At 43.1% G+C, this 12,340-nt stretch overlaps 1 protein-coding gene across 6 annotated transcripts in view; it reads left to right on the top strand.

Annotated features, from left to right (window-relative positions):
- Positions 1 to 12,340, top strand: part of LOC119860986 (ILK associated serine/threonine phosphatase) — a 57,299-nt gene that overhangs the window by 20,571 nt on the left and 24,388 nt on the right. For all 6 annotated transcript variants that reach the window (XR_006273992.1, XM_043491654.1, XM_038415284.2 and 3 more), the window contains 4 exons: positions 714 to 820; positions 1,346 to 1,439; positions 4,859 to 4,946; positions 10,535 to 10,656. Coding sequence is in view for 5 of the 6 variants with exons in the window: in XM_043491654.1 (XP_043347589.1) it covers positions 714 to 820; positions 1,346 to 1,439; positions 4,859 to 4,946; positions 10,535 to 10,656 (411 nt within the window). In the remaining variant the exon portion in view is untranslated. The remainder of the gene's footprint in view (positions 1 to 713; positions 821 to 1,345; positions 1,440 to 4,858; positions 4,947 to 10,534; positions 10,657 to 12,340) is intronic.

Below are 12,340 nucleotides of genomic sequence, written 5' to 3' on the forward strand. Positions count from 1 at the left end.
ATCAGGCCCAAGATACCTGAAGTCTCTCAACTTGAGTATAGCTGTTTTAGCCTTGCCTTTGGGGTTTCACAACAGTTAAAATCCCAGTTGTGACAGTGATGAGGAGCTTGGATACTTGTAGAAGAGAAGCCATCAGGTATCAAACTCTCAACTTTAATCATCTGAAAGCTATAATTAATTTGAGGGGAAGTGGTGGAATGTATCATTTTTAAAAACAACACTGACAGGCCATAAAAGATCATTTTAAAAACATTCTTTTAAAGCTAAATATGTGATCTAAAGCTTGTAGAACAAAAGGAAATTTGACAATAATTAGTATGTCCCCATGTCTCATGTGTATTGCACAGCTGTATGTATTCTGCATGCAGAGAATTCTGGGATGTGTTGGATTGGCATCTGTGAATAGCAAAATTCTGAAATTGTTGGATAGAGGCTGCAGAGTTGGAGTGCCCATGAGGTGCAATGTCTAGCTGCTGTTAAATGTAGCTGGGGGCCATAGCCACTCTTCTTTTCCTTCATTTCCTGGGGGAGATGGGGAAACTTTTAGTACTCATACATGCTAGCTCTACACTTTTTAGAGGAAACACTGCCTTTTCTGTTCCAATACAGGTTGGGAGAGCTGCTAGGGACACAAGCCTCTTTACTAAACCTTAACTTCTGGTTGATACCAGCCTTTTCACAGCTGATTTACATTCATGTTTCTTCCTTTGCAGAACCCGTGTCTCGTACTTTGCTGTTTTTGATGGCCATGGGGGAGTTCGAGCTTCAAAATTTGCAGCACAGAATCTGCACCAAAACCTGATTAGGAAATTTCCTAAAGGTAGGAGAGGGCCATGTGGGGACATGTGCATTATCTGTCATCCCTCATGACTTGCTGCTGTGGTGTGTCCATTAAGAAATTACTCTGGACAGCCCGAGTCAGGGACATAGCTGTGTATGGAGTATTGGGTGACCATGCCTCTAGGCTGGAGATAGGAGAGGTGTGATAAGTTCTTGAGCAGATTTGTTAGGATATCAAGCCCAAAGCCATAAGTGTTAGCTAGGTTAGGCAAGCTCTATGGAATAGCCATAGCAGATGTATGAATATGGCTGAGGAAAATAATAGCATTACAAAAGGTGTCCCTTTTCTTCAAGGGTGAATAACTAGGCTGTACTATACTAACTGGCCATGCACATTTATATCTGAATCTTTGGCATTTGGGCACATGGGTCATGTCTGCCCTACGTAACTAACATGCGTGCAGTGTGACCTGTTTATGCATGTCAGACAGGTGAGAAAGGAGACGGGGATTAGATGAGCATGGTGTTTCAAAAGGAGCATACACCACTTTCTCTTGTGTGACAGGAGATGTAGTCAGTGTGGAGAAAACAGTGAAGAGATGCCTTTTGGACTCTTTCAAACATACAGATGAGGAGTTCCTGAAGCAGGCCTCCAGTCAGTAAGTATAAATGTCCCCCAGAGCTACTTGTAACTATTAAAAATGTCTACCTTTCCCAGATCCCAATTCTGAGTTGTATCTCCTGAGTGGTACAGCCAGAAGGTGCAACTCCTACAATGGGGCAAAGGTGACCTTAAGTTGTCATTGCTTCTTGCCAAGATTCCAATTGGCCCATATGCAAGTTGGAGCTGCAGCCTTCAATGGCTGCTGATAGGCTGGCAGAGTGGCCATAATAGCTGGAGTTGAGTGCGCTCCAGCCCTGCCCCCCTACACTACAGGCTGTACAGGACAGTAGCATAAGGCTACCCTACCCTGTAAGGGTAAGACCAGGTTTGTCATGGGGAGTGAGGCACTATGGGGCCAGAATGTGAGCCAAAACTGGCTTCTGTCCCTCTCTTCTATAGCACCTTTTGTGACCTGTATCCAAGGAGATCTTGCATATTATTAAAATAACAGTTAACAATCAAATAACTTAAGATATCAAGTGATAGCAATAGTTTTTTAACTTAAATCTGCAAGCTCATAGCATGACAGAGTGGCATGTTCCTAGCACAAAGAATTCCAGATATTCAGGGAGTTCTGCATTGCCCTCTATCCAGAATTCAGGTGGCTACCACCAAATATGCTCCCACATAGAGCAATGGTCATGACCAAGGATTCTAGTGAATCACTGAGATTTTTTTTCATGCCTTAAGTTGTATGTAGTTAAACTTTTATCTGCCTGTCTCATGTTACTAGTTAAATCTTGCATTATTTTCAAGACTGCTCTCTAAAGCAGTGGTTCTCAACCAGGGATCTGGGACCCCCTGGGGGGCTGTGATCAGGTTTCAGGGGGTCCGCCAAACAGGGCTGGCATTAGACTTAATGGGGCCCAGGGCAGAAAGCCGAAGCCCCACTGCATTGGATTGAAGCCCAGGGCCTTGCGCCCGGGGCTGAAGCTGAAGACTGAGCAACTTAGTTTCACGGGGTCTCCTGTGGTGTGGGGCCATGAGCAATTGCCCTTCTTGTTACCCCTAACATCGACCCAGGCTTTTATATGCAGAAAAACAGTTATTGTGGCACAGGTGGGCCGGGGAGTTTTTATAGCATGTTGGGCAGGCCTCAAAAAGAAAAGGTTTGAGAACCCCTGCTCTGAAGGATGGATGGTCTGATGGTTAATGACTAATATTAGAATCATCCTTCTAATTGACTATACTTTTTCTTAGCTTTGTTCTAATGGAGACTTATTTTCCTTGAGGAAAAAAACAGCCTATCCCCACATGTAGGGGGGGAAAAAAAAACACTAACACTTTGAGATGCCACCATGTATTGCTTTATACTTAAGCAAGTGTGACAGACCCAGACCAGTGGGGTACAGGAGTCTGTTAGAAGGCAAATATACTGGCCACTAGATAAACAGTTTTCTGTTCCCTGAGTGACCAGAGCAGGGAATGCCCTAGAGCAATCAGGAACCTGCTAGAACCAGTTAAGACAGGCAAGCTAATCAAGACACCTGGAGCCAATTAAAAACTTTGTAGAATCAATTATGCAGGCAGGCTAATCTGGAACCCTGGTTTAAAAAGGACCTCCCGTCAGTTAGTAGGGGAGTGCGCAAGGAGCAGGGAGTGAGAAGGCGTGCTGTTGGAGAACTGAAGAGTTCAAGCGTGATCAGGCTTCAGGAGGAAGATCCTGCAGTAAGGATAAAGAAGGCGCTGAGGGAAGGCCATGGGGAAGTAGCCCAGGGAGTTGTAGCTGTCACACAGCTGATACAGGGAACATTGTAGACAGCTGCTATCCACAGGGCCCTGGGCTGGAACCTGGTGTAGAGGTTGAGCCCAGGTTCCCCCAACTCCTGATCGGACACAAAAGGCATTGACCTGGTCTGTGAGAAACCCCAGAAAGGAAGGTCTAAATTGGAAAGGGATCTGGCGTATCCCCAACCCACTAGGTGGGATACAGAGACTGCGGGGATAGTTCTGTTTTTCCCCCATGCTGGCAAGTCATGAGGTTAGCAGAGTGGATGGCAGGTTTGAGCCACTAGCAAGGTGGCCAAACTGAGGGCTGCCATGAATCTCTGAGGCAAGCAAATCCGCTAATAAGCACAGGACCCACTAAGGCAGAGGAGGAACTTTTGTTACGCAAGGTACATGCTAGGTTAATCCAATTTGGTTACCAGCCTTACATATCCTTTCCATTTCATAACTTTTCATCTATAACATATCTGGAGAGAATATCAATACATCTAGCAATGAGCTTAGAAATTTCACTTCATATGTACAACATCACAAACCAAACTCCAGCTCAGCCCTCTAACCCTAACCAGTTAAACAAAACAAACATGACCAGTGTAGGAACAAAAAAGTATTAACAGAATTAGTTAAAACAATTATTTGGTATCTTTCCCAAACCTGTGTGTGTGAGGTTGGTTGTTTTTTTTTTTTTGTTTTTTTTGTTTTTTTTTTAAAACCAAACCTGTATTATTATTATTCTGTAATCTACATGGCTGCATTTGCAAACTTGTTAGTTACATCAGCATTTGAAATTATGGAGAAATGTAATTAGGCTCTTCAGCATTGGGAAAACTCAAATAAAAGATGATTTAGGAGCAGATAAATTTAAGAAATGACACTCAAAATTGTAATACTGTTATGTCTGGTCCATAGTAAGGAAAACAGTGCTGCAGCTATAATCCAAGCAGCATTTCTAATTTTACACCATGCTGTCTAGACACTAGTTGAACTACAGAAAGCCAAATGTCCGGAAAACAGCTTAAACAGGGGATGGACATTGCTGAAGCTGGAGGATGGTGGGTACTGTGGGTGATTTGAAATAGTATGGGTGAGGAATACCAGGTATGAGGGTAGAGGGGAGCAGTGAGTAAATTGCACATTCTCCTCTGTTACTGTTTAGTTTCTCACCATCCACCTGCCCTGCACTCTATGGAAGTTGCCATTTAGGGAGAACTTCCATTATTTTTTAGGCACTGAGAGTTAGGCAGTTACTGTGAAACTTGTTCTGTCATACCCTTAAATGAGTTCCCTCGAGTGGAGTGTAGCATGGGATGGGAGCAGAAGAAAAATGGGGTCGGGCTCCAGCAGCTGCAGAGAGGTAGCTGTTACCTGCAACCATCCCTTAGAACCCCACCTTGGGGGTGCCACCCACAGTTAGAAATTGCTGCTCTTATGTTGCTAATCTGTCGTCTTCTTAGTATGTATCTTGTCTATAAACCTGTTTTATATAATTAATTTAACAAAAATCTGTGAACAAAACAGGGAGAACTCCCAAACAGAATCTTGGTAGTTTTGTGCTAGTTGACTTCTGAATGTCTTGCAACGGAGGCATCCTTTGCAGGGTTCTCTGAACCTTTAGAAATAGAACACTGGGTTAACCTCTAACAAAAACTAGCTTTTTCCATTGTACCTTATTTCTGGTGCCTCCAGGAAGCCTGCGTGGAAGGATGGGTCCACAGCAACCTGTGTCCTGGCTGTGGATAACATCCTTTACATTGCCAACCTTGGAGACAGCCGGGTAAGTAGCACTAAGTAACCTACTACGTATATTTTAATTGTATAACATCCCCAGTACCTACAGGAGGAATGGATTTCCACCCTTTGTAGGGATTCCAGTTGGGAGATGCTAAAGTAATTGATCTCCCCACCCACACAACCATTATTTACTGAGCTTCACTGGAAGAAACTGGACAGAAGTAGCTGGGAGCTCCCCAACTATTCCTACAAAGATTCCTCCTTGAAGAGGCTGAGACTTAGAGTAGCTGTGTGTCCCTCTAGGTTCTAACTTACAAGAACATAAAAACGGCCATACTGGGTCTGACCAATGGTCCATCTATCCCAGTATCCTGTCTTCTAACAGTGGCCAATGCTAGGTTCTTCAGAGGGAATGAACAGGAAGTTAGTGTCCGCAGTCTCTATTTGCCAGAAGCTGGGACTGGATGACGGGATGAATCACTCGATGACTTCCTGCGAATGAACAGGAAGTTAAGCCCATTCCTGCCCCAAAGCTGTATTTTTTTTTTCACTGCTACAGAGGAATTTAAGAGGCACTCTCCTATTCCCCCAGTAGTCCATGTGACTGCACATGTCCTCCCCTGGGCTTTTAGCACAAGATTCTTTCTCACTGCTAACCAACCCTGGGACAGATTCTGCCACATTAAAGAAATCATTCCCCAGTAGAAACGGTGCAAAATTGTGTGCCACTGTTGCAACCGTCAGTTCAGCCTGCAAATCACTAGTTTGCATGTGTACTTTAGCTAATGGGGCAAGGACTTAGTAACCTCCCACCAGTTCTAATTCTGCCATTTCCCTGGCAACAAATCCTTCTCCTAGATCAGGTCCCTCCTGACCACAGAAATCTCTGTCCTTAAACCAACGAGTACTTTACCATTAAATTTAACAGCATGCATATGCTCACTGCTTGGTTGCGTAGAAGCAACATTTACAAATCCTATGTGGAAAGAAGCAGCAGCCTGGCTCTGAGAAGCAGCAGCTTCATGTATTACCTGCTGCCTGTTCCCTCTTAGCCAAGGGCAATTATTCCTCATGTACTCAATGGACTTATAATGATAGCACCTCTTGGGGTCCTCTGCTTGTACAGGAGATTTGGGACGAGTAACAGGAGTGGGGAGGTGAACGCCCAGCCTCCTTTTTTCCAGGAGTATAATGGTGATTCTGCTTCCCACCAACCCTTTACCCCTCTGCCAGTGGCTTATATTTAATTGCAGCTTGTGATAGCTCATAAGAGTTTGCAAACCCAGCTAATTCACCCACTGCATTCACCTTTTTGTCCCACAAATACGGTTTTACATCATCACTGCACATATTCAGGAATTGTTCCTGAGTAACCAAATTCCTTCCAAGCTTGTAATGCCTTTCCCGTCACCCACTTATCTACCAAATCTCACTTTACTCAAACCAGATCCCCGCTTAAGACTCCTGAATTTAACCCTGTAGGTTTCAGGTGTAATCTGAAACTGTTTCAAAACCAGTTCCCAAAATTTACCATAGTTTGAAGCATCATCACTATGCATCTTACTGAATATGTCCAGAGCTCTGCCAATTTTGCAATCAATGTGGTCATTTTTTGATCTTCAGGGATAGCATGGTCAGTCTCTCAAAGGTGATTAAATGTTTGGCAGTATCGCTGGATTCATCATACTGTGGACATAGTCGCTCCCATTTGTGGATTTTTGGGGAAGTGGAACCAGCAGCTAGAGGGTTTTGTCTCTTCTACTCCATAACAGTCATATTATGCTTCTGGGCCTGTATTTCTCCGTCTCTTAACTCCAGGGCTCTCTTGTCCCTGGCTGCTTCTGCTTCCATTGCCCTTGTGTGGGCAGCTTCCTCCCTGGCTACCTCTACATTAATTTCCATTTGTTTTAATTCCATCAGTCCTTATGTTCATTTTCTTTCTCAGCCATTTGCAATCTGTGCAGTTCTATCTTTTTCTGAGTCTCACTCATGTTGCTGATTTTTCCTGCCTCTACTCCCTTCCCCAAAATAAGCAAACAGAAAATAACAAATCAAAGAATATCAGGGTTGGAAGGGACCTCGGGAGGTCGTCTAGTCCAACCCCCTGCTCAAAGCAGGACCAATCCTCAACTAAATCATCCCAGCAGGGCTTTGTCAAGCCTGACCTTAAAAACCTCAAAGGAAGGAGATTCCTAAACTTCTCCCACTGCAACTTGAGATCATTACTCCTTGTCCTGTCATTTGTTACCACTGAGAACAGTCTAGATCCATCCTCTTCAGAACCACCTTTCAGGTAGTTGAAAGCAGCTATCAAATCCCCCCGCTCATTCTTCTCTTCTGCAGACTAAACAATCCCAGTTCCCTCAGCCTCTCCTCATAAGTCATATTCCAGTCCCCTAATCATTTTTGTTGCCCTCCGCTAGACGCTTTCCAGTTTTTTTAACATCCTTCTACTGGACACAGTACTCCAGTTGAAGCCTCACCAGTGTCGAATAGAGGGGAACGATCACGTCCCTCGATCTGCTGGTGATGCCCCTACTTATACAGCCCAAAATGCCCATTGGCCTTCTTGGCAACAAGGGCACACTGTTGACTCATATCCAGCTTCTCATCCACTGTAATCCCTTTTCTGCAGAACTGCTGCTGAGCCATTCAGTCCCTAGTCTGTAGCGGTGCATGGGATTCTTCTGTCCTAAGTGCAGGACTCTGCACCTGTCCTTGTTGAACCTCATCAGATTTCTTTTGGCCCAGTCCTCTAATTTGTTTAGGGTCCTCTCTATCCTATCCCTACCCTCAGCAAATCTACCTCTCTTCCCAGTTTAGTGTCATCTGCAAACTTGCTGAAGGTGCAATCCACGCCATTCTCCAGATCATTAAGGAAGATATTGACCAAAACCGGCCCCAGGACTGACCCTTGGGGCATTCCGCTTGATACCGTCCGCCAACTAGACATGGAGCCATTGATCACTACCCGTTGAGCCCGACAGTCTAGCCAGCTTTCTGTCCACCTTGTCATCCATTCATCCAGCCCATACTACTTTAACTTGCTGGCAAGAATGCTGTGGGAGACAGTGTCAAAAGCTTTGCTAAAGTCAAGGAATAACACATCCACTGCTTACCCCTCATCCACAGAGCTAGGCACCACTTTGTCTGTTCTCCAGCCACCACACCCAAAATTCACTTAAAATTACTAACAGTATCTCAAAGCAATCAGCTGTGCACAGACCCTGCTCGCTGCACCACTGTGACGGCTTGGATCACAGAAGACCCCTTGAACTGCCACCTGAGGTACTGAGACTACCCCTGAGCCTGTTTCCCCTGGCAGCTTGGGACTTCAGTGCCCTATATGGTTTGAGCTAGACACACTATCCTGCTGCAAACCCAGACCCAGGTCTGAACCATGGCTCCCAACAGCTGCAGGCTTAACTGGAAACCGCTTAAGAAGTGTTCCTGTCTCTAACACTCAGATGCCCAGCTCCCAATGGGGTCCAAACTCCAAATAAATCCGTTTTATCCAGTATAAAGCTTACACAAGATAAACTCATAAATTGTTCGCCCTCTATAACACAGATAGAGAAATATACACAGCTGTTTTGCGCCCCCCCCCCCCGGTATTAATACATACTCTGGGTTAATTAAGTAAAAAAGTGATTTTATTAAATACAAAAAGTAGGATTTAAGTAGTTCCAAGTAGTAATAGACAGAACAAAGTAAATTTCCCAATAAAATAAACACGCAAGTCTATGCCTAATACAGTAAGAAAGTAATTACAGATGAAATCTCACCCTCAGAAATGCTCCAGTAAGCTTCTTTTACAGACTAGCCTCCTTCTAGTCTGGGTCCAGCAATCACTTCCACCCCCGTGGATACTGTCCTTTGTTCCAGTTTCTTTCAGGTAGCCTCCCCACCCACAAAGGATATCTGTTGAGCCAGCTGAAGACAAAATGGAGGGGCCTCCCAGGGGCTTAAATAGAACTGTGTGGTTGGAGACCCCCTCCTCTCTCCTATGCAAAATCCAGCTCCAAGATAGAGTTTTGGAATCACATGGGCAAGTCACATGTCCATGCATGACTGAGTTCCTTGCCAGCCAGGCCACATTCCTGGGAAAGCTCCAATGTGGATTGGCATCTCCAAGTTCATTGTTAGCTTAAGTGTTTCTTGACACGGAACTTAACTTGCAAATTCCTTTCTAAAGAAGCTGACCAAATGATTTAGTTAGGCTATTTAAAATTAAACCAATACACAGCTAGCATTCATAACTTAGAACACAAAAATGGTATATGGATAAAATAGGATGAATATATTCAGTAGATCATAATCTTTGCAGAGAGATGTTACACAGCATATGTAGCATAAAACGTATTTCTTATGTCATATATACATTCATAAGCATATTTCCATAAAACATTATGGGGTGCAATGTCACACTGTACTCCGCTTAGACGCAATTCTTGATTTAGTCTTCCCCTTGTAGTTTCTAGGACTAACTGCTCCAAGAAGTAGTCATTTATGGTGTCAAAATACTTTATCTCTGCGTCTGTCCTGAGATGACATGTACCCAGTCATTATAGGAATACTTGAAATCCCCCATTATTACTGAGATTTCTGTTTGGTTTTTTGGGGTTTTTTATAGCCTCTGATGTCCCTGAGCATTTCACAGTCACAATCACCGTCTTGGTCAGGTGCCCAGTAGTAGATCTCTACTGCTATATTCTTATTATTCAAGCATGGAACTTCTCTTTATGGAGATCTTCTTTGGTACAGTTTACTTCATTTTAAGATTTGTGCTATATTTGACTCTATGCTTTTTTTCACGTATAGTGCCACTTCCCCACCAGCATGTGTCATTCCTATATATTGGGGGTTCTCAAACTGGGGGTTGGGACTCCTTAGGGGGTCACAAGGTTATTACATGGGGAGTCATAGGCTGTCAGCCTCCACCCCAATCCCCGCTTTGCCTCCAGCATTTATAATGGTGTTAAATATATTTAAGTGTTTTAAATTTATAAGAGGGGGGTCGCACTCAGTGGCTTATTATTGAAAAGGGGTTACCAGTACAAAAGTTTGAGAACCACTGCTATATATTTTGTACCCTGGTATTACGCTGTCCCATTGATTATCATCATTCCACTAATTTTCCGTGATGCCTATTATATCAATATCCTCATTTAATATCTGGCACTCATATTTGCCCTTCTTAATATTTAGACTTCTAGCATTTTGTATATAAGCACTTAAAAAACTTGTCGATATTTAGCTGTCTGCCATTATGTGATGATATGCCCTTCTGCAAACCTGTTGTGTTCTTTAGCTGTCTCCTGGTGGACTCCAAGTTGTGCTAGATACCTGATTATATCTTTTAGTTAGTGGTGTCTTCAATTTATTTTAAAAATCCCATAAATTACTTGCATTTCAAAAATAGTTTTAAGATCAATCTTCTTCTTTGCCAAAGGGATGAAATTCAGTACAATATCTTTTGGTCTTGGCATGAGTTTTTTTTTTTATTTTCTGGGGAATTGAACCTAAGAACCTTTGTTCATGGGAGAGATCCTTTGTTCTGCATTTGTTTGGTAGAGACTTTATACTACAGGCTTAATACCACTTACTCACAAGGAGTTTTTGTCAGCACAGGCGATTTTGTGTCGTTACAACGAGGAGAGTCAGAAACATACAGCCTTAAGTCTCAGTAAAGAACACAACCCTACCCAATATGAGGAGCGAATGAGGATACAGAAGGCTGGAGGAAATGTCAGGTAAACAAGAGAAGAGATGGGAATGAGCCTGAACACTCATGTGGTTTGCGTGTGCTCAGCACACCCAGCTCCCATAGAAGTTGATTGTGCTTAGCATGTTTGAAAATCAGGGCACATAGGAATCTTGCTAGAGAAGCAGTTGTTTATGGGGTGCCCTCCAAGAATCCTGTAACTGGAATGGTAGGCTGAAATTAATTTTCCTGGCCTTAGAAAGAAACTGAGGGTGGATTTGTCCTAGAGGCATGGTACTGTGCTGCAATGGCAGGAGGGTAGAGCAGTGTTATGTGTCTTTGAGTGAAAGCCAGATGGCACTAAACAAGCACATATAAACTAAAACAGCAAAATATTGCTCCTTGAGTGTGTCTAAAGCTGCTTCCTCATTTCCTTGAAATGTTATGCATACAAAAAGAAAAGGAGTACTCGTGGCACCTTAGAGACTAACATTTATTTCAGCATAAGCTTTCGTGAGCTACAGCTCACTTCATCAGATGCATCCGATGAAGTGAGCTGTAGTTCACGAAAGCTTATGCTCAAATAAATTTGTTTGTCTCTAAGGTGCCACAAGTACTCCTTTTCTTTTTGTGAATACAGACTAACATGGCTGCTACTCTGAAACCTGTCCTTATGCATACAGTGGCACTCTTAGTTCATCAACCAGGGGTTTGTCTGTATAGACAGTTAATGCATGGCAAGGTGAGATGTAAATCCACTCCATGCTAGTGTGCTGTATGCTAACCATCCACATGGATCCTGTTGATGCACACTGAAATTTCTGTAGTGCACTTTTATATACTCCCATTTCAAAGCAGAGTAGAATTTGAGTGTATGTCAGCAGGGTCCACCCAAACAGTGCACAGCAGGCTAGTGCCAGGTAAATTTACATCCCAGCTTGCCATGCACTGTATAGACAAGCCCTTAGTGATGGTTAAGGTTTGTGATGTTTTCTATATTTAAAATGGGTACTCTTTCTAGAGCTGGAATGGACTTCTTTTAAAGTGCATTCTATGTGCATGTGAACACATAGACACTTTTGGTCTGGTATATATTAATAATTTGATCACTTTCTTGAAGGTTTCCTTTTGACACAGTCAATGTTTCAACTACTTACATCTTGACTTTTTTACAGGGAAGTCAAAATCAGAGTGAAAAGATGTGTGGTTTGTTTTTGTTTTTTTAATTCCTAAATGTTCAGAATGCACATGCGTCAAACTCCCCTGGAATCATATCTTACGGGGTGTGTGAATGGGTGGGCTAAGGCTTGTAATGCTAGCTTTCTCTAGAAATGGCATGTCCCTTATCTTCAGAGGGCACATGCCATTATTTGTGTTTATCACCAGTCCATCTCTGCAAGTAGGAAGGAGATGAACAAGTCTCTATTAGTTTTTTGCAGACTTTAGGCAACATCTCCATTGGCTAGGAGTCTACCCATGTTTCAGTGGTTAAATGTTTTGTACCAGAGAAAGAGGGAGGAAGGGAACTGTCAGCACACTGAATTAATTATTGCAGGTTAACAAATAAGAGAAACACCTGAATGGCATTCATCTGAGTTTTTGGTGGTGGAGTAGGTTCTGCCTACTGTTTTGGATTCAAAGGTGTACATTCAAGTAACACATACTTTAGATCTCTGCGCAGTTGCTTCTATGTATTAGTCATCACATAATACAAGTAGTGCTGTGTATTCATA

This window comes from Dermochelys coriacea, chromosome 9 (genome assembly GCF_009764565.3).
Source record: "Dermochelys coriacea isolate rDerCor1 chromosome 9, rDerCor1.pri.v4, whole genome shotgun sequence".
NCBI lineage: Eukaryota > Metazoa > Chordata > Testudines > Dermochelyidae > Dermochelys > Dermochelys coriacea.